Genomic DNA, 22,748 nt, shown 5'->3' with positions numbered 1-22,748 from the left:
GTCATTCAGGAACAGGCAATTTAGACATCTTGCTGTAGGATGCATACAAGGCAGTAGACATTGGGGATATAACTCAGCCCCTTTGGATGTAGGGAGTTATATATTGATATGTATTGGCATTAATTACCCTACTGAATATTTACATGGCCTCAAATCAAACGTTACATACCTAAATCACTCCTATGGTAGAAAATGGTCTTTCATTTAATATGCATTTAATTTATTCTGTTTAACGTCAGGTTGATAAGAGATTTTGATAGTTATTTTTTACACATAACTGAATTTACATTTGATACGGTTATGTGTTCTCGTTGCCGATTGGTTCTCCTGCTCCTCACTCACTGCGCAGCCGCACAGCCAGTCCGTCGTGACAACAGTGTTTCCAGGGTACGGATACTATGGGCACAGCGCTACCATATAAATCCACCTAGAATAAAAACAAAAAACTGCCTTAAGCGCTTGAGCTTCACAGTCCCTATACAATCAGCGTGAGACGCTACAGTCTACACTTCAAACATGCCGGTAAGTCGGCCCCGCCTCTGAGTGATTGTGTGTTTGCGGAGGGATCCTCCCTTCCTCCGATCTGATGTGATGCTAACAAATACTTCTATTGAAGTGGACCGATGCCACTCCTCTGATTAACGCTTCATTGAGATTACTGATCCCCCCCATTAAAATGTCTCTTTCTCTTGAGATACGTTTGTAAATAATTGTGCTTTTGTCCCGCTGTGCTATCCCATCAGCTCATTCTGCAGCTTAGCATTTGTCTGCTTTCCTAGCAGCCAAGCAATCGATGTTGAATTTAGCTATCAGAATTTGACTAATTATTGTGCGCTGGTGGAGGATGACATGTAGTGCTTTGTTGTCTACTATTTGCCCCAATTGCAAAATTCACAATAACGATTTGATGGCTGATGCATATGATAAAAAACGAATTCGTTTTAAAGGGCCACTTAGCATCTTGCATTATCCATGAAATATGGGCCTCTATATCGCCATCTTCTCTTCTAGTTTGTTGCGTATATGTTGTTTACAAGAGAGAGTCAACGCTGAAATATACAATCACACCTTTTATTACAGAGTAATAAACACGACAAACCCGAGATAAGCGACAACGTCAAGGTTGTTGTGAGATGTCGTCCACTCAACCAGAAGGAGAAACAGATGGGCAGCAAACAGGCCGTCAGTGTGGACGAGATCCGAGGGACCATCACCGTTAACAAACTAGAAACTCAGCATGAACCGCCCAAATGCTTCACCTTCGACACTGTGTTTGGGCCAGACAGCAAACAGCTTGATGTTTACAATCTCACAGCCCGACCTATCATAGACTCAGTCTTAGAGGGTTACAATGGTAAACTCATATATGGAAATAACGACATTTGAGTTATTTATAATCATATATAGTTTTTTTTATTATGATTAACCTTTACATTTAAAATACATGTCATACAAATGTTATACTAAGATGGGTTACTGTATAACTTCTGAAAACGTCAATGTAGGCAATAATAATGGGGAATTTAGTTATTTTGTAAGCACCTATTGTAGGAAGTCATGTATACTGATAGTGACCCCTGCTGTGTATTACAGGAACTATCTTTGCATATGGGCAGACTGGCACTGGTAAAACGTTCACCATGGAGGGCGTAAGGGCAGTGCCAGAGCTCAGGGGCATCATTCCCAACTCCTTCGCTCATGTCTTCGGTCACATCGCAAAGGCAGAGGGTGACACCCGGTATGGCAAAATGTTATTGTAATGTTATATGAGCTATGAATAAAAGGTAAACCTGACCCATTTTATTCTATTCTTGTTGAACACTCAAATCACAGCCTATCTACTCTCTCTCTAGGTTTCTGGTCCGTGTGTCATACCTGGAGATCTACAATGAAGAGGTTAGGGACTTACTGGGCAAGGATCAGTTGCAGAGGCTTGAGGTGAATATATGTCCAATTGCAAATACTAGCTATAAAACTATATTGATATTATTATAATTATTGTAATTTATATAATTGTATTAATATAATGTGTAATGCAATATGGATGCTTTAGTATAGGTATTTGTGGGCCCCTAAAACAGTATTTGAAGACGTTCCCGAAATTCAGCAGATTGAGCACATTTCTCCCAACGCGCCGTTTCGGTGTGTGTAGCGTTAATGCAAATGAGGGGGAGCAAGGTGGGTCAAGGAGGAGGGAGGGGGTGTGGTCCTCTGCAGCTTGCGTCCACGGTACAATGCGCTCTGTTTACAGTGGAGGTGCACGCAGCCTTCGACCGTGTTCTGTAAATATTCAAAAACACTTTTTTAAAGCTGTTTGGTACATCCCGGCTTGATACAAGGTCATGTACATATGGAGATTGTTGATGCAGTAGATGAATAATTCCACAATGCAAAAATAATGAGCAATGACAGTAAATAAAGTGTGTAAAGTGACTAAGTGTAAACAAAGTGCCCGACAGTAGATAAAGTAACTATGAATTAATGTGACCATCATTGTAAGCACAAACAGAGGATCATGGGCTTCAGGGCCATATATGTAGTCATACAACAACTGGTATAACGTTAAGGTAGCCTATACCGACTATGTTTGTTGATCTGCTGCTTTCAAAACATAATCATAACGGTCCTGCCGCGCGACGCTTCCTATTGGTGCTAGGGGCGGAACTTAATGAGCGTAAAATGCGCACTGCGGCGCTTCGGCACCGGTGTGATAACGGAAAAGAGTTAGTGAGGGTGGGGGTATTTTGCCGTGGGTGGTGGGGGGGCCTGCGGATTTCAGTGAGGGTTTCTGTCCGCACTAACGGTGGATCCCCCGTTTCCCCCCTTGTCCGTTCCAATTCGGAAGACGCAGGGGTGAACTTTCCCCCGTGCCCACCTTCAATTCCATTCAAAAAGCTTTATGGCACGAATATTGTTGTAAACAGTATTGCCAACAAATTATTTATCTATACTTTTTGTACCTGCTGGAAGTATGCTTTCTTTCCCTACGAGAGTTTTGTAATTTGTTAAAGTTCCCATGACATGCCACCAAGTGTGGTGTGATTAGCCGTTGCAAGCCGTTTTGGAAATCTGCCCCTTATGATATCACAGGTGGGCGTGTCCACCTAGATGTGTGACGGATAGATGAGCCGTTACAAGCCGTTTTGGCAGATTTCCAAAACGGCTTGTAACGACACCTGGTGGAATGTCATGGGACCTTTAATGCATAATAATAATAATAATAATAATAATAATAATAATAATAATAAATAAATATATATGTATATATACATTTTAATTTTTTCGAAATTCATTGGTAGTTAAAGCAGGGCCCTAGTGTAGTGTTGTTAAGGCCTTAACCATACAGTGCTAGGGGAAAAACTGATGTTAGGAAACCCCATTAAGTGAATTTTTCATGCCATGGGAGTGGGACCTTTAAACTACATTATGTTTTATCTTCTTGTGGTCCTAGCGAATCTTTGGTTTTTTACTTTAGTGTTACCCTAGCCCTGGTTATTATTCCAGTGATATTTCAAGTTTAGACCTAGAAACCCTTACAATTTATATTAATTTATTGTAAATTCCTCAAAATACACTGCATTGCTTGTTTGGCTAATAACTATAGTGTGACTCAGTATTTCCACATGCATTTCCCTAGTAAACCTATAATGGATGCTGACAATCGTTTTTGTCCCTCGGCAGGTTAAAGAAAGGCCAGATGTTGGCGTCTACATCAAAGACCTCTCAGGATACGTAGTGAACAATGCAGATGACATGGACAGAATCATGACACTGGGCCATAAAAACCGTAAGCAAAATCATCATCTTTTGGACAACTCCAATGAACCCGCGGGCACTGAATGTGGATGAATCTCCCTCTCCCTCTCCCCTAATCGGCAGGTTCTGTGGGTGCCACCAACATGAACGAGCACAGCTCTCGTTCCCACGCCATATTCACCATCACCATCGAGTGCAGCGAGAAAGGTGTGGACGGGAACCAGCACGTGCGGATGGGGAAACTCCATCTGGTCGACCTGGCCGTGAGTCGGACCTATGAAGAAAAAAAACCTCAAATATCCTACAGATACAGATACTGTAATATGCATTTTATTTTATCGTCACGCTGATGACTCTCTGACCGTTTCAATACGCCGGTCCGATCCAGGGTTCGGAGAGACAAGGGAAAACGGGCGCCACAGGGCAGCGCTTGAAGGAAGCCACGAAGATCAATCTCTCGCTCTCCACCTTGGGGAATGTCATCTCCGCTCTGGTGGACGGCAAGAGCACCCACGTGCCTTACAGGAACTCCAAACTCACCCGCCTGCTGCAGGATTCGCTCGGTGGCAACTCCAAGACCATGATGGTAGGCTAAACGAGGATAAACAATCCTGGAAACATCCTTCAACTCAGCTAATTAATTTAAACAATAAATGCGAAAAATACACTAAAATCTCACGGATAGTTGTTACTATAACTGATTTATTATACATACATTTCTAATGAATCGAAGAGTTTGCAATATTTAGATGGCGAGAACGATTGCCGAACCCCTGAATCACAGCGGTTTAGTGAATATTCCGTTGTTTTTTCCCGACCACCAGTGTGCGAACATCGGCCCTGCGGACTACAACTACGACGAGACCATCAGCACGCTGCGCTACGCCAACCGGGCCAAGAACATCAAGAACAAGGCCCGCATCAACGAGGACCCCAAGGACGCACTGCTGCGGCAGTTCCAGAAGGAGATCGAGGACCTCAAGAAGAAGCTGGAGGAAGGTAAGCCCCGGACCGCGGCCACCGAGAGCCTCCTGGCTACATGGGTCTGTGACGTCTGTCTTCTACACGATGTGTTGTTATCTCTGCGTCTCTGAGACGTTGTCTACTCAAGAATTATTTTAACGTTTGCAGCCTCTCTAACCCTCTGTCCGTTCTTTTTTTTGTCATTACTGCTCGAAAATGTATTTGCAAAAGTCGATACCAAAAGCTGGATAACGTCTTCTCAGTATCTAAAATTAAAGTCCTATGTACATTTAAGAGGTTCATATTATCTCTTGAAGGTAAATATGATGTATATGGAATTGTCTTAGAATATGTAGATCAAAAATGAGGGATCTCATTTTACCTGGCCTGGGAAAATTCTCTGTTTTATGTTGATGTTGTTTTTTTTAAATGGAATCCGTTTTAAGAGGCTTCATTGTGTCCGTCCAGGGGAGGAGATCTCTGGCTCGGAGGCCAGCGGCTCCGAGGAGCTGGACGACGGAGACGAGGAAGGAGGAGAGGCGGGAGAAGGCCGCAGGAGAAGAAGAGGTAGGGAGGAGTCCTCTCACTCGCTCACAAGCCCCTCCCACACGTGCGGCCTTGGCCTTAAATTGAAAGGCACAGGGGTCATGCACGAATAGAAATTGTTGAAATTGTCGAAATGGAAATCCGTTTCAGCAGTTTCCATGCAGAATATGTAACATTACTGGAAACCTATGACACTCTGTTGTCAAACTGTTTTGGTGACGAGTATGTTGTGGGCCTTGTCTTGATCTCTGGCATGAGCCACTTGTCAAAATAACACATTGTAGATCTATATGAAGATATATCCTATAAATAAATTAGTATTTCTGTTTTAGTGGGTTTACCCGGTTGTTAGGGGAAAAGCCCATATGACGCCATTGCCATACTTCAAAATGTAACGGACTGTTACTGTGAATAAAACTTTGGAAAAAATCTTTTAAAAAGGATTTCGGGGTAGGTTTGAAGTACAAAACCCAACTAAATATATCACAGGTCAAGTTGTTTTCAGATATTTCAATGCGGAAATGAATATTGTACCTTTTTTAAGGTAGCTATGAAAGAGTTAACGCACAGACAAAAAGTAAGTGTGTGAGTACGTGTCGATACTGCTAAGGAAATGTATGAGTTGTTTTTTGAAGATGATTACGTGGAATTGTGTGAAATTAGCAGATATCCTCTTTGTGGGTTAAAACCTATAGAGTGACACCATATTTCTGCACAGATGCATGCATGTCTCCATGCGGTTTTTCTGCAGTTATTAATAAGATCCATGGATATAGGTTCTGCAGTCATCCGATTGATTAATAATCAGTTGGTACTTTCCCTTTTTACTATCTATATGGAAATGTAAGGTGTGAAATGCTGAAAGGAAACATGTTTGAGTGTACGTAGAACATTGGTTCAACGATACATTTCATACAACTTTTCAATAATTGTATTTTCTAAGAAAGTACAATACTTTTTCAAGGGGGGGGGGGGTCTGGCTACCATAAGATAGGATGGACCGTATAGGCCTTCATTCAAATGTATCCCTCACACATACTACTAAAAACCTCTAATCTACACCACTGAAAACCTCTTACATATACTTCTGAAAACCTCTCACAGAAACGACTGAAAACATCTAATATATACTAAAAAAACCTCACACACTCAAGTGTTTGTGTGTGAGGAGTGTATTTGACTAATACCAAGTGAAAAAAAACATGATTTTAAATATTATTAATGATCATTCCATATGATTTAGATGGTCTTATTTATTCTAGTAGACCAGATAATCTGTTTTTTGGAAATAAAAGTTATTTATATCAATGGTACTGTTACGGCCCAAGGAAGGGGGAGTCCAAACGCATGACAACAGACGAGGGTTGTAAAGTCAAAATGTTTATTTGCTTGTTGATGTGGAAGTCCAGCCGGGTCGGTGTGGAAACCGGGAAGGTGGTGTCGGAGGACAGCGAGGTTGTCAACGATGCGGGGTGGCGGTGGTGCCGTTGCCGTTGCCGTCACCGCCAGAGGGGAGGTGGAGACGCTTTAGGCAGGGAGCCTCAATCTCAAACGGTCCTACGTATCGATGTACCGAGCTTCCGAGATGCCACCTTCAGTGGAAGCGCCCTAGCAAGGAGCCAAACCTTTCCCTCTGGGGACGTACAGGGGCCTGGCCCGAGCCAACAAGGCTCGGGCCTTGAGCCTTGTTCCAGATGCGCTGACAGTGTAGAATATGGGAGCGCATTGAGGGGACAGCGATCTCAGCCTCTTGCGCTGGAAACAGAGGCGGCTGGTAGCCTAGGGACCATAGGAAGGGCGACATCCCGGTCGTGTCGTTGCGGTGTACCGTTGTGCGCATACTCTACCCAGGGAAGGTGGTCACTCCAGGAGGCGGGGTTGGCGGTGGTAACACAGCGCAGCATGCCTTCCAGTTCCTGGTTGGCCCTCTCTGGCTGGCTGTTGGTCTGCGGATGATAGCCGGAGGAGAGACTGAGGCGTCGACCTCCACCACAAACTGGAGCTTGCCGTCCGGCTGCGCGAGGACGGGGGCTGAGGTGAAGAGGTGTTCCAGCAGAGTAAAGGCCGAATCCGCCTCTGGAGTCCAGCAGAACGTCATAGCAGTAGAGGGGAGAGGAGCTGCGATGCGGCTGTCGTTTCGGATACAGTTAGGGTTAGTTGGCGATGCCAAGGAAGCGCAGTAGCTGTTTCCGGTCGGAAGGGATGGGCCACTCTGTCACCGCGTTCACCTTCGCCGGTTCGATTTCCATCCTCCCATGGCCGATGATGTAACCCAGGAAGGATGTAGAAAGCACGTGGTACTCTGCACTTTTCCAGCTTGACAAACAGCCGGTGCTCCGGGAGACGCTGTAGAATCGGTTTGACGTTCAGTCTGTTCTGAGAGAGACTGTGAGAAAATCTGAATGTCATTGACCACTGAGAACAAGGCTCTTAAGCCCAACACACGCCGGCGCGTCAAAGAAAGCGCCCCCATTATTTCCGACGTACTAGCCCACACCGGCTGCGGCTAGACGCGCGCCAGCGCTCGGTGGCGTGCCGGCCCACTAGCCTTCACGTCACTGTATGCACTAGATAAATAATTCCACAATGCATCTATGTAGTGATAAAACAACTGGTATAACGTTAGGGTAGCCTATTCCGACTATGTTTGTTGATCTGCTTCTTTCATAACATAATCACAACGGTGCTGCAGCGCCACACTTCATATTGGTGCTAAGGGCGGCCATTGACTCGTGTGAAATGTGCACCGCAGCGCTTCGGCGCCTGTGTGTGGCCGGCTTTACAAATGAGTGTGTGTGTGTGTATGTTAAGCTCCGTTTACAAAGCTCCGAGCCCATTTAACCCCAACCGATTGACCTACCTGCTTTACCCCTCGCCCACATCCACCCAGACCCCCATCAGTCCCCCTGTCACAACTGAAGGTACACTGCCTGCAACACTATCGCGGTATGGCTTCATGATATAACTGGGACTCATGTTATTATCTGATCTATTTTGTCGTTCGGAAGAGTTCATTGTGGGCCGGAAGAGTTCATTCATTGCAAATGGCTACCTCTTTGCATGTCCCCGTATCAGTCAACAAGGGCTATCGCTCAGTAGGGATGCAGCAATTATAGATGTTGAAGTACGATTGAGGTCTGAGGAATAACCACAGATTGACGGTTTCCCGATTATTGTGCAATAATTTCTGTCTGTAGAAGATGGTGGCGCCTTGCAGGGGGACAAAGGCTGAGAAAATTAGGGGCAGTGAATATTTATTTTTGACCGTAATGTCGTTGAGACCATTGAAGTCGATACAGGGGCGAAGGGTCTTGTCCTTCTTGGCCACAAAGAAGAACCCTGCCCCTATGGGTGAGGAGGAGGGGGCGGATGAGTGCTGCCGCGAGCAAGTCCCGGATGTACCCCTCCATATCCTCCCGCTCAGGCCGCGAGAGGTTGAACAGACGGCTGCTGGGTAGTGGCGAGCCCGGCAACAGGTCAATGGCGCAGTCGTAGTGGCGATGTGGTGGCAAGGATTAGGCGTGTTGCTTGTTGAACACTGCGCCAAGTTCATGATAGATCCGGGGCACTGCGATGAGGTCCAGGGGCTCCGGAACGGACCGGGGGGGGGGAACTGCTGTTGGTGCCGATGCAGAGCGGAGGCAGTTCGGTGGCATTTGCCACATCTTGGACTGACTGCTTTTGACTGATTAATTGTAAAATATTGAGCTACACTTGCCTACACCCAATTTGTGTGGGGCAACCTTGACTATGTTATTGCGTCAACAAATATCGATATACTTATATTGACATTCTGCTTGAAAATATTGTGATATGACTTTTGGTCCATATCGCCCAGCCTTACTGCGAACGGGCAGAAGCTGGTTGATGTGGGAGTCAAGCCAGGTCAGTGAGGAAACCGGGAAGGTGGTGTCGGAGGACAGTGCTGCAGAAGTGGGAAGATCTTGATGGAAGCAGAGGGTTAGAATCCTTAATGTTGGAACGAAGAGACATGGAATACAGGAACGTTGGATACAAAATCAGACTGTTTTGTGATGAATGGTTGGGAAGCCCTAGCCTGGTCCTACCAGACTCTCATAGTTCATTTAATTTGTACAGACTACAGAGAGTCTGGACCTACTCAATGGACAAACGTTAACTCACTTGAAGGCGGGTGTCTGTTGAAGTTTAAAACCATTGGATCTGCCAAGTGCCACTCTGGATCTGCCATAACCAATCGCTAACTTTTGGCCGGGAATCACGTTGCACGCAGGCTGTAAACAAACCAATCACCGTGTGGGAAGATGTCCATCAACGAGAGCTGACTTTAACGTCATTGAGCTCAGCCACTCCCACTGTTCGCTGATTGGACGCAGAAAATTTAGACGGAGAAATCCCACTAACATACCGCAGACCCAGACCTAGTACTGAAGGTAAATTCAAATTGAGCAAAATGCATTATCCTAGTGGTTCACATACCTTTCCCAAACCATGTTTTAAAGGTTTGAAGAACCTAATTAACAAAGTAATATAAAAGTTAAATGTTTTGTGTTCCTATTTTTAAACACAGTTTTTATATTTTGTTATCTCTTACAAAAGACCTGAATATTTTAGGAGCCATTAATGCAGATGATCCAGAAGGTTCTCAATCTTTTTTTGCAACTGTATTATGTCTTTAATTTCTGGCTTTGGTTAACTTGTTCTATTCTCTTCTTAAAGTTGACTATTTTTGTATTTAGTAGTGTATGTAAGATAGTTTCAATTCTATATATTTTAGAGTTTCCATACTGTATATGAGAGTTTCAATACTGTAAATAAGAGAGTTTTAGTAGTATATTGAGAGGATTTCAGTATTGTGTGTGAGAGGTTTTCAGCATTCCGAGTGAAAAGTATTAAATAGTTTGTGTGGGAGGTTTTCAGTATTGTGTGTAAGAGTTTTTCAGTAGTATGTATGAGAGGTTTTCAGTAGTGTGTCAGTAATATTCAGAATTGTGTGTGAGAGGTTTTCAGTAGTTGGTGAGAGATGTTAGGTTTCAGTAGGGTGTGTGAGAGGTTTTGTAGTAGTATGTGTGGGAGGTAAGTTTATTTTTAAGTTTCATTTTGAATGGGGAATTTAGAATTGAAAAATCTCTCTCTCTCTCTCTCTCTCTCTCTCTCTCTCTCTCTCTCTCTCTCTCTCTCTCTCTCTCTCTCTCTCTCTCTCTCTCTCTCTCTCTCTCTCTCTCTCTCTCTCTCTCTCTCTCTCTCTCTCTCTCTCTGTGTGTGGTGGCTGTGGTGCCTCCCATGTGTTTGTTGCAGGAAGCAGAGGAAGTAGCTCAGGCTCTGTCTGCTTCACCTCAGTGTTGCAGGCCACCACTGAGAACAAGGCTCTCACCAGTGAGTGTGTGTGTGTACGTTAAGCTCCATTTACAAAGCACCGAGCCCATTTAACCCCAACCGATTGACCTAACTGCTTTACCCCTCGTCACATCCACCCAGACCCCCATCAGTCCCCCTGTCACAACTGAAGGTACACTGCTTACAACACTAACGCGGTTTGGCTTCATGATATAGCTGGCACTCATGTTATTATCTGATCCATTTTGTCGTTCAGAAGAGTTCATTGTGGGCCGGAAGAGTTCATTCATTGCAAATGGCTACCTCTGTGCATGTCCCCGTATCAGTCAACAAGGGCTATCGCTAAGTAGGGATGCAGCAATTATAGATGTTGAAGTAGGGCTGAACGATTTTAAGAAAAAATTGAAATTGCGATTTTTCTGGTAGAGATTGCGGTTTCGATTTCAACCACGATTTATTTTCTTTAAATCAAGTTTCAGTATAAATTAATGTAACCAATGAATTCCATTAAGGTAATGCAATAATGAAAACTGCTGGCAACAGATTTCAAATGCAAGACTGTTTATTCAAGTACCTAAGAAACAACAACCAAAAAAGTCAAATAAAAAGGGAGCCCTCTTTCTTAAGTAAACTTGCTTCAATGGCTCATCAGCATTAAAATAATTGCACTTTTGTAAAAAAAAGAAAATATATAAAAAAATAAATTAAAAAAAACCGCAGCTTTGACGATCCCAAAATCGTGATGCTTGAGATCGCGATTTTCGGTCGAAAACGATAGATCGTTCAGCCCTATGTTGAAGTACGATTGAGGTCTGAGGAATAACCACAGATTGACGGTTTCACGATCATTGTGCAATAATTTATTTCACAACACTACGGATGCATAAAATCACATGAACATTGTCTTATTAGAGATTGTATCGTATTTTTTCTCCAAATGTTTTCTTATATATATTATATGTATATATTTTTTTGGTAAAAACCAACGAAATTGAGAACATCTTGTGCATGTGTCATTAATCACTGCACTTAATAAGAAGAAGTTTAGTTTTGGATTCCAACTAACAAAGAGTGATAGCCTAAACAAACCCACTCCATCATAATCAACCCCTTCCGCAAAAAGCCATTTGCTGCACTATTTTACACTAGGAGTAAAAGTTAAACTCAAGTATAATTGAATCCTCTCAATACATTGGATATTTTGGTGAAAGGGTGCAGTATAAGTTTGTCTACACTAGGCTATATAGGGCGGGTAATCCATCTTTCTATTCACCTGCTCGATTTAAATGAATATGTCTCATGTACTCAATATGTCTCAATTTTCTGTTTGTTTAATTTCCCTCACTGTGCAAACATTGGAGGAGGACTGCTGTTTCCCACTTGCCATGACCTTCTTGCAGTATCTGTTGTGTATGAGTTGGTCCGCAAAAGGCTTTGATGATAATCATTAGGGCTGTAACGATACGCGTATCAAACCGAAAATCACGATACTCAAAGCCACGATCCTGTCTCGCGGTGTGAGAAGGCAGAAGCGCGATACGCCCTTTCTAACTCTGCGGTCAAATTGTCCGATTGAAATTTGCTAATAATTTGTCTAGATAATAGTCTGCTGACAGCGCCCCCTCCTATCGATGCCGTAAGTATGCGACTGCAATCCTCCGTGGCTACGGAGGATCGCATTTCTCCGCAGCCGTCGAAGTGCTCATATGCGATATGAACGACATTTATCCAGAGGGGGTCTGTGTGATCCTGTCTCTAGTGTTTTGTGTGATTTGACTGGCAGTTTGTCTGCTTATAGGTCGGAATGAAGCGGCCACCGATTATTGACAGGATGGGTACTTTATTCTACCGGACTCGTTCGCTTCTTCACTAGACACACGCGCTACCGCTCGCTCTCCTCGCTCGTCCACTCACTCGCTGACGTCACTCACACACGCATACGCACATTGCCATTCTGGCGCACACACATATGCTACTCGTAACGCCTCGTTATTGCGACGTTCATGACCTTCAGGTTTTTCTCCATCTATTGAAAGTTAGGCTATTAAACATGTTGCATTCTATACGGCCTGATTATGTCATTATTTAAGCTACATAGCCTAATAAGTAGTGCTAATAAGGATATTGACTAAACCAACCAAACAGTTGAAAAAAGCATCCTCCCACACGTTATTTCTTTATTCATTTAGCTATACTTTAATAGTATTCTTTCTGTTCGAATCTGTTCAGTGTTCCAAATTATTTGTTATTAAATGTTACATCAAGTTAATTGGTATATAAGTGTTGTTTAAATAAAATGCTTTTTAAATTTCAAAAAATCGTGGGATGTATCGAACCGTGGGTCGAAAATCGTGATACAAACCGAATCGTGAGTTTGTGTATCGTTACAGCCCTAATAATCATGGAATCATTTGACATTTGTACACAAATGTCTGGTTTGGAACCATTCATGATGGAACAGTCAATTCATGGTGTGTTTTATTTGTGATGAGATTTGAGTCATTAGTAAAACTCCTGTGGGTGGGAAGATCATCTGATGATGACACTTTTACTTCCATGCAATGAAGTAACAATCCGTACAGCGCCTGATTTGAAAAAGGGTTTGTTCAGCTCAACTCAGAATAAACTATACAGGACAGGATTGTTTCTAAAGGATAGTATTTTGTATGTTGATCAGCAGACATCCAAGGTGTTACCCCCTTTCCCATTGACCATCCTCATTCTGTCATGCTGACAGTCTCCCTTCGCTCCCTTTACCTTGTCCTCAATCTACCCTGACTGTGAAGTGTTTTCACCCTGTAGAGTATAAAAAGGTTTTCTTGTTGAAATGTGGCACTATCTTTCTCTCTCTCTGTCTCACTCGCTCTCCCCTGCTCTCTCTCCCCCTTCCTTTGATTGGTTGAAATATGCCGACTGCTGGCTCCCTGTACACCTTAATTGAAGAAGACAGAGGTTGGTGTGAGAATCCTCAATGCTCCTGAATGCACTTGTGGCATAGCTTTGCTCACCATCCCCTAACCAAGCCCACTGCAATGTTTGGCCGACCCGCTGGCTTTTGCAACAGACAAGTCAGACGATGCAGGAGAAGTCCTGTGGTCTAACCCATGTTAACACTCTCCTATTCACATCCTTTTGTGTGCATCTGTTTGTCTTCCATCGTCCTGCTATTGCCCCTTTTCTATTCACTTTGTCCTGGAGAGAATCCTCCACAAAGTCCAAGGACTATCTCAAATCCCTCTACTGAGGTGCTTTTCATTCTTTGATAACAAGTTGGTAATCTGTCGCTCTGCTCACTACCAGACAAATATCGATCAAAGGAATCCTAATGAATGGATATTGAGATTCCTTGTAGAACTTCGTCCGCAACTGACCCACACATTTTTTTGTTCTTGCAGCATATTGGTTTAAAATGTCATCTAACAATGTAACCTGTCATGACCTGAATCCATATTTTTCTCCTTCCCCGCCCCCTCCACTAAAAAGAAAACAACTAACCAGAAAAATCATGCCTGCCACACACACCCTCGTTTAATGTCTATTATTCCTGTCCATGTTGAAGGGAAGAAGAAGGTCTCCCCTGACAAGATGTTGGAGATGCAGGCGAAGATCGGAGAGGAGCGAAAGGCTCTGGAGGCCAAGCTAGACATGGAGGAGGAAGAGAGGAACAAGGCCAGGGCCGAGCTGGAGAAGAGGGAGAAGGACCTGCTCAAAGCTCAGTGAGTAAACTGCCTCCACCGTCGGGCTTTACCTTCAGCGACTTGGACATGGATGCAGGAATTGATTCAGACATCAATCTACTTTCACAAGCATGACGGCAAGTGTGAAGCTTATTTTTGAGCTTGCGTCTAACACGGTCAATACAAACTTATCTTGAGTCTAAACTTAGTCTAAACTGAGTCTAAGCTGAGTCTAAGCTGAGTCTAAGCTGAGTGTAAACTGAGTGTAAACCGAGTCTAAAGTGTTTTAGGTGAATCCCGAGTTTCAGCTTGACGTTGCAAGCTAGGAGGGAAAAAACAATGCTGTTTGCATTGAGATCTTCATAAGATGTAAGTGTATGAGCGTAATTATGACCTATGTTGTATATGGAATGTAAGCTTAAATGAGAAGCTAAACCTCCCTCGGCCATCAAAACCGACCACTGCCCAGACGGGGCTCCACACACCTACTGACACCGCTGCATTAGCATACCCTTGCATACTTTTCCTTTGTCATGATGTGACGTCAAGGTAAGAATTGACTTGAGTTGGGAGCAGAGAATAACACTCACAATCTTGTTGGTGGAGACAGGAAAAATAATAGGATTTCGCATTTGTGGTTCACTGGCCCTTTAATGACGTTTCGCCTCAATACTCTGTATCCAATGTAGGCAGGAGCACCAGTTGCTGCTGGAGAAGTTGTCTGCCCTGGAGAAGAAGGTGATTGTGGGAGGCGTGGATCTGCTGGCCAAGGCTGAGGAGCAGGAGAAGCTCCTGCAGGAGTCCAACAATGAACTGGAGGAACGCCGGAGACGGGCTGAGCAACTTCGCAGAGAACTGGAGGAGAAAGAGGTATCGGTTTTATGGGTTTCAATAATTACCAATTAGCTTGAGCTTGATCTAACAGGCTAAGAAGGCAGATCGAACCCAGAACCTTTAGGGTGGTAGTTGAACACTCTAGCCTGCCATGGCACTATACTGCTGCTACGTCAGATCTGAAGTCTCCCATTACAGACTTTACTATGGACCATCTCCGAGGTTGGGCCAAATTGAGCCCGACCCGCCTCCAAGCGGCCTGTGGTGATGTCATCCCTGTTGTCTGTTTGGAGCCAGAAATAGTCTCTCAAATTGTAGGAATATAGACCTATAATAATACAAAAAAACTGTACTTAAGACCAGCACTTAAGACAAGCACGTCATCAGCCCTGTTGTTATTGAAATTGAAAGTCCTGATATTATAGCCATGCCTTGAAGGTCAAAATTGTACAATCAAATGTATTCTTCTTCGGCTGTGGACAATAAATCGATACCAATGTGAACCGTGATAAAATCTGCTTCGATGGCGGCTTTACTTGGAAGCCCTGCCTCCTGTAGCCCTGATTATTTGAAAACACCACCACAGCAGCATCATGACAGTGTAGTTTGGTTTCGATGTTGAGACATGACTGGCATGCAGTCATTATTGTAAAACTTGTCAAACTCATGAGAACTATCAGTGCCAGCCACTGAACTTGGGTGAAAGAACTGCCTGATGTGTGGAAGTGATTCGGCTATCAGAGATCTGATTAATTCAGAACTTTCCGTGACATGTCAGAAAGGTATGCTGATAATACCTGTAACATGGCCAACCTGTCTACCAACTAAAGCGGTATAATCCACTAGAGCGTACTCTTACCGAGTCAGATTCTGAGGTAACATCATAGTTGGAACCAGTGGTTCCCAACCTTGGGGTCGGGAGCCATTAAGGGAAGCTTGACAACTGTATTAAACATAGCCACCTGCTCTTCCCTCTTCCCAAATCAGCAAGAGCGTCTGGACATCGAAGAGAAATACACCAGCTTGCAGGAGGAGGCCCAAGGGAAGACCAAGAAGCTGAAGAAGGTTTGGACCATGCTGATGGCGGCAAAGTCAGAGGTAAGAAACACCAGATCAGGAAGAAGTGAACTCATTAGTGTGTTTGCAAAGCAAACCACACTACTGTCGCTTGTTTTTTCTTCTTCCCTTTTTATTTGTTATATTCATTTTGCCTAATTATCTTGTCCTACAGTTTTGTAGGTATTTTCACAAAACCACTACCAAAATCTCGGGAATATTTCAATGTAGTGGCTGTCAACCTTTATAGACCAACCATTTTATTGGGGGTCAAGCAGCGAAGCTGCAAGACAAGCATTTTTTTTTGTACGTTTTTGGGGTCAAGCAGGGAAGCTGCAAGACAACCATTGTTATCCTACGTTTTCCTATTATTATTATCCTGCCATGGGAGTCTATGGCAGCCCGTAGAACGCCATGGCCAAAAGTTGTGAAATTTGGCACACTGATTCAGGACAGTCCCATGAACCCCCACAGCAAATTTGTAGTCGCTAGCTCATGAGCTCTAGCGCCAGCAACAGGTCAAATTTGCACATACATTCATGTTTATAACTTTTGACCCATTCATCCAATATTCAAAATCAAGGTATCATTGGAATCCTTGTTCAACCTTTGTCATCATTTTGCGCCATGATGGATTTTCCACCATCTTGGTTTATGTCAAAAACCTTCAAAATGCATCTCCTATCACAAATTTTGTCCAATCATCTCGAAACTTGGCACAGATGATGGTCAGATCATGGGCCACCAAAAACTTAAAATAGATTTTTCATATTCAAAACTGTTTGGCCACGACAGCCAATCAAATTCGACGCGAAGGTGCCAAACAGGAAGTAAGCCAATTTCTCAGCAACATATCATAACCAAACGTGGTACATAGACCCATGAGATTGTCATGGGGACACTTAATTAATTTGGTGACCTTTGAACTCTAGGGGGTGCTGTAATTAATGAAGATGTGTTTTAACTCACATGAGTATATATCAAACTTATTTTTAAAGTCTGGTGATTCTGTCAGACCTCTTCATGTAGCTAATAAATCATTTCTCATGGAAACATCAGAATTTGGCCACCATGTTGAAAGTTGCCAAAATCAATAGTACATATCCACAGGCCACAAATTCTTTCCAATCTTCATGAAACTTGCAATATGTGATCTCCAGAACAAGCGGATCAAATTTATCAAACAGTTTCAAATTCAAAACAGTTTGTTGTGACAGCCAATCAAACTTGATGGCAAAGCCGTCAAACAGGAAGTAAGCCTGTTCTCAGCAACTCTTTAACACATCATAGCCAAACTTGGTACATAGACTCATGACATTATCCTGGGGACACCCAAACAATTTGGTGACATTTGCCTTCTAGGGGTGTGTTGTCTATTCCAGCCCTTCGAAAGCAACTTCAACGTATTTTCATTGTGATTGATTTTTATTTATTTTTTTCATTTGCCAATAGCTTTCATTGTAGGTGAAATCACTGAGACGGTCGCGATGTAGCCACCTTACCGATTATGTCTTTCCAGCTAAATTAGTTTATGGAGTCCTATTCTGCTTGACCCCCACATTGCTGCTCGCTGCTATATTTTTTATATGTTATCGTTTAATATTTTTTTATAATGCAATTATTAAATAGGGAAAGTGAATGGGGCAAAAACGCTCAAATTGAACGCTCCAAACGTGAATAACAGAGTTCTCAAATGGCAAAAAATAAAAAGTCAAAACTGGGGTTAGCGTAGCGAGGGCTGAACCGGAGGCCGGGCTGAGGCGGTTCTCGGAGCGCTGGCGGTTCTCAGAGCGTTGGCGGTTCACAGAGCGCTGGCATTGTGTCCCCCTGTGTGTCAGATGGCTGACCTGCAGCAGGAGCATCACAGGGAGATTGAAGGCCTGCTGGAGAACATCCGGCAGCTGAGCCGCGAACTCCGCCTCCAGATGCTCATCATAGACAACTTCATCCCCCAGGACTACCAGGTGTGTGTGGGAGTGTGCGTTTGTGTGCGTCTCACTGAGTGCAGATGGAGTTCGTCTGGCCATGCCAGGCTTTGTGTACGTGTGTCTGACTGAGAGACATAAATGTGTGTTTGTTTGTGTGTGTGTGTGTGAATCATTGGGATATATGTGGGTCACTGGGGGCTGTTATGCTTGGGACGTTTTTTGTGTGTCAGAGTGTGTCGGTGTCGATCTGAGATTTGGATTACCGGAAAATGTTTTTGTGTGTGCCACTGGGAGATGTGTGGGTCCCATGGAGATATGTTCTTCAATGTGTGATATACGTTTTGTAAATGCCCATTGTGTCCTTCCCAAAATGACCCTTAATTTCCTGATTCAATATGTCTATGTCATTTATTTAAACTGCTGTAATAGGGTATGCTGCTGACCCATTTTTTTTAACATGAATTGCAAACATTGAACTACTTTGAAATGTACATCTTGTATACATGAATATATTCTACTTTTTTTTGCTGCGTTGCTGCTGATGTTTTTTTACTACTGTTTTTGATGATAGGAGATGATAGAAAACTATGTGCACTGGAATGAAGATATAGGAGAGTGGCAACTGGTGAGTTCTGAAAACACACATGAAATGTTTGCAAATAGCTTGCCGTGCTAGTTAGAATTCCCAAAACATTTGGGGATAGATTGAATGGATGAGCATGTCATCCATGACATTTTCCATGACAACATCCATAGTGGTAAATGACACGTGTTACACGCACACAAATTGGATCTTGTTGTCACAGAATATATCCTGCCGTTGGTTGACTGAGAATGAGGTTGGGGTTCTGGGTAAAATCTGTTTTTCAGTTCTCTTTCCATTCCCTTTCTTTCAGAAATGCGTGGCGTACACTGGTAACAATATGAGGAAACAGACCCCAGCACCGGACAAGAAAGAAAAAGATGTGAGAACAATATACAATATGGAATTTCATAAACACAATGCTTCCACTCTCATGGTTGTATGTGTATGTATGTAGGATGACCAAACATGCGTTTTGCGTACTTGACTTGGCCTTCTGTCCATGCTCTCTCATGCGTCCCCCCCAGCCCTTCGAGGTGGACCTGTCCCATGTGTACCTGGCCTACACAGAGGAGAGTATGCGCCAGTCCCTTATGAAACTAGAAAGACCCCGGACCTCCAAGAGCAGCAAAAGCGGTCGACCCAAGACCGGCAGGAGGTACCAATGACACCATGCAGTCTCAACATATGAAGATAATATATACCCATATGTATCAAGAAAACTATTTGATGCTTTCGCACTTTTCTCTAAAGTTTGTTTGTATATTATTATCAGTGTATGTGGTTATTCTACGAAAAATGGGTGCAGTTCACTGCTAAGTGTTGGTGATAATGCTGATTGTGTGCTTATCTCCTAACAGGAAGAGATCTGCAAAGCCAGAGGCTGTAATCGAATCCCTCTTGCAATGAAGTCTTCTTAATGTTGCCTTGCCCAGCAAACCCACGTTTAAACTTAGGAACTGAAGTCATTATTTTGAAGATTTGTATTATTTGTTTTTAGTTATGTAAAAAGTTAATTGGAATACACTGTATGGTTTTAAATGTGACGATGTTTGGACACTACTCAAATTTGAGGGATGTATAAAGTGTAATCTGTTATTATTCGGGTTGTTGGATCCAACAATAGCAAAGAACAACTTATGCAGCCGAATGTATACGATTCAATGGATCTTGGACCGAAACACAGCTCATAAAAAAACATTTCTTAGGTTGCCTCAAATGGAATTGGTGCACTTTCTGAAACAAATGATACCTTTATCACCAGGTAAATGAGTTACACATAATGATACGGATTGATATAGACCAAATAATTACCAATTTCCAGTTTGTCAGTCAAATATCCTCAGACATTTGGCTAATGTTGTCTAGGATCACTGGTAATGCGTTGAATGATATGGTACAGAGTTTCATGCTAAAGCTTTTGGTGTTAACTATAGTAATCAAAGAAAGGGTTAGATCTAGCATTTTGTTTGTCATCAAATCAGTGACCTTAACTTGGAGAAAACCATGTCAGTATACTAATGTCTTGTTGTAAATGGTAGGACATGCATGCCATCCACGGCCTACAGTAGTGACATTTTAATTAGAAACTAAGCAAATCTTTCTTCTTTCTCTCAGATATATTTTGAGATGTAGCCTACAAGCATATACCTTAGTGTCAAATGCACTAGCAATTTTTTTTTTCACATTGTTGCATAATTTCATTACATGGTGTACTGCAGTGCAAGAAAAGAGGCTTTATATCATGCTGTATGTCAACTGTTTACATTCACCAATCTTTATCTCTGTAAAGTTAATTTATTAAATTATTCCATGTATTATTTTCACATATTTTGTTGAATTCAGTCGTTGCAATCCTTTTTTCAATTGGTTCACACATGCAATGTTATCAATTAATGTGAAATATTTGCAATTCAATTGGAAGAATCTAGAATACCATATTGTTTGTTAAATTCTTCACATTACTGAAGGAAAGAAAAAACCTAAATCCATTATACTGTTGACCCTCATCTAATGTCGGTATCTGTATACGCACATTCATCTGCACTATTCATATCTATAAACATCCCCACACCTGCACAGACACACAACCGCACCAACACAAGTTGATACATAATGAAATAATTCATTAATTAATTAATTAATTAATTAGGGAGGGATAAAGAGTAGATTTGCCTGCTAGTATACAAAATTTAGGAGTAATTCCAGTTATATTTTGGGCTGGAAACCTCAATCAACCTCAGTCTGTGAGTGAGTAAACCTGCCCTGAAACAAATAAAATGCAATACATTTGCAGTGGTTCTGTCCAGTAGTGTTTCATCAGTTTTTACTGAACTGAATGGGTCTGTATGTGTCATAATGTGGTACTGATTAGCACAGAGGTTAATAATAATTGGCTCAAATACAATAAAATCCATGAGAAATCGATTTATGATTAGGAACTTTTATTGCATAAATATGTTTCACAAATAGAAAATACAATTTGTCAAAATGCATAATTGCACATTGTAGAAATAAAGATCCAATACAATAGTTACATTTACCACAATACAATAGTTACATTTAGGGTCCAAATGTAACTGCTAATCAATTGGTTGGTGATAACTAGCTAATTTGGCAGATAAGCAAACCTATGGTTGAACTTTTTTTTTGGGGTGCCATTTTTGTTTGGGTGGGCATTTTTGTAAAAATAATTTACTGGTACAATTTTTAATGATGGTTAGAAGATCCTTCACAGGAATGCTCTCGTTGCGCTCGAGTGTGCAATTTTGTTTTTGCTGAGGAAAAAAAGGGAAATGTACATGAACTGAGTACAAATAAAACAAGAAAGAATGTAATATATGATTTCTACATTGAAAATAACTTACTTGGCTGAATTTGATGTATTGGGTCAAACTGTCAGTCAATTTCCATTCAGAGTCATATTCAGACAAATTATGTTTTTCAGCGTTTAGACTTTTCTCAGCCAAACAAAAGAAGTCATGCTTGAACAAGGAAATACAAACAAATAAGATGAAACAGAAAAAATAACAGATTAACAATAAACAATAACAGAAACATACATAATATAATGATTAGAAAAAAGAAAAATATATATTAATGATTAGAAATAATATAAATAAGTAATGTTTTTAACATACCCGATAATAATGACCGGTCAACTTCCAGCGCACGTGAGTTTCCATTAAATTCTATTTCAAGGGTAAACAATTTAGCCATAATAAAACCAACAAACATTTTCCAACCAAATGCAAGATTACACGTGTCTTACCTTTGAATAGGTGGTATTGGATTGATTTTTTATTTGAAGCAGACGTGCACAATCACTTGCTTGTAAATCAACGGCAGTGAAATGCAGCATGAGTGCAACACAAAGTGTGGAGAATGTCTTCATGATATCATGTGTAGGCAGCCTCTGCTTAGGTTTAGTTGGAAGGTGAACCCAGGCAGAAGTCAAACACAGGTTTCTTATAGGGTCTCTTTTAGATAATCTACGCGTCATTATTTCCTGATGGCCTAATAAGGACCAAGTGTGGCCAAATAGTCATCAAACTGAAGATCAGAAGCCTTACCTTAAAATAAAGTATTGATTTGTAGCCTCCTACTATTTTGTTATCAGACAAAGTGTTAATACGTGTTGTTATGTGAACCTAAAGTCATACAGAACATAAAATCATAAAACCCACAAATCAGATTAGGGATGCAAAGATGTTTAGCAGAAGGATGTGTGTGTGTGTGTGTGTGTGTGTGTGTGTGTGTGTGTGTGTGTGTGTGTGTGTGTGTGTGTGTGTGTGTGTGTGTGTGTGTGTGTGTGTGTGTGCGTGTGTGTGTGTGTGTGTGTGTGCGTGTGTGAATTGCTTTATAGTTCCTTTAAACTCCTCCTGCAGGAGTTTAAAGGAATGGTTACAGACTTTAATCACACACACACACACACACACACACACACACACACACACACACACACACACACACACACACACACACACACACACACACACACACACACACACACACAACATTAAAGGAAAATACAATTACAATCTTGAGTTTCTATGTTACTTTGGTTGTTCACGCCCTCTGGTGGACAGT

The 22,748-nt window shown here is 42.2% G+C and overlaps 1 protein-coding gene and 1 long non-coding RNA gene across 7 annotated transcripts; one reads left to right on the top strand and one right to left on the bottom strand.

The window, feature by feature from the left end:
* Positions 1-331: 331 nt before the first annotated feature.
* On the top strand, positions 332-20,957 carry kif3a (kinesin family member 3A). Of its 6 annotated transcripts, none has more exons than XM_030368983.1 (19): positions 332-522; positions 1,081-1,354; positions 1,594-1,738; positions 1,854-1,938; positions 3,682-3,787; positions 3,880-4,019; positions 4,145-4,342; positions 4,581-4,755; positions 5,188-5,286; positions 10,543-10,620; positions 13,528-13,533; positions 14,141-14,297; positions 14,948-15,128; positions 16,080-16,190; positions 17,987-18,112; positions 18,648-18,701; positions 18,973-19,041; positions 19,187-19,317; positions 19,520-20,957. In XM_030368983.1, exons 1-19 carry the CDS (start codon positions 517-519, stop codon positions 19,566-19,568), a joined length of 2,190 nt encoding a protein of 729 aa, XP_030224843.1. In that variant the 5' UTR covers positions 332-516; the 3' UTR covers positions 19,569-20,957. The 6 variants fall into 6 exon arrangements, with proteins under 6 accessions (XP_030224843.1, XP_030224842.1, XP_030224846.1 ...); XM_030368982.1 differs by having other exon boundaries at positions 13,525-13,533; XM_030368986.1 differs by lacking the exon at positions 10,543-10,620.
* A 390-nt stretch (positions 20,958-21,347) lies between these two features.
* Positions 21,348-22,126, bottom strand: LOC115552689 (uncharacterized). Its single transcript, XR_003978360.1, has 4 exons — positions 21,931-22,126; positions 21,800-21,850; positions 21,527-21,643; positions 21,348-21,436 (listed from the first exon to the last, which is right to left on the bottom strand). It is a non-coding gene; the product is annotated as an uncharacterized LOC115552689 (long non-coding RNA).
* Positions 22,127-22,748: the final 622 nt, after the last annotated feature.

This window comes from Gadus morhua, chromosome 10 (assembly GCF_902167405.1).
Source record: "Gadus morhua chromosome 10, gadMor3.0, whole genome shotgun sequence".
NCBI lineage: Eukaryota > Metazoa > Chordata > Actinopteri > Gadiformes > Gadidae > Gadus > Gadus morhua.
Note: the sequence above shows the minus strand (reverse complement) of the source record. Positions and strands in the feature narration are given on the sequence as shown.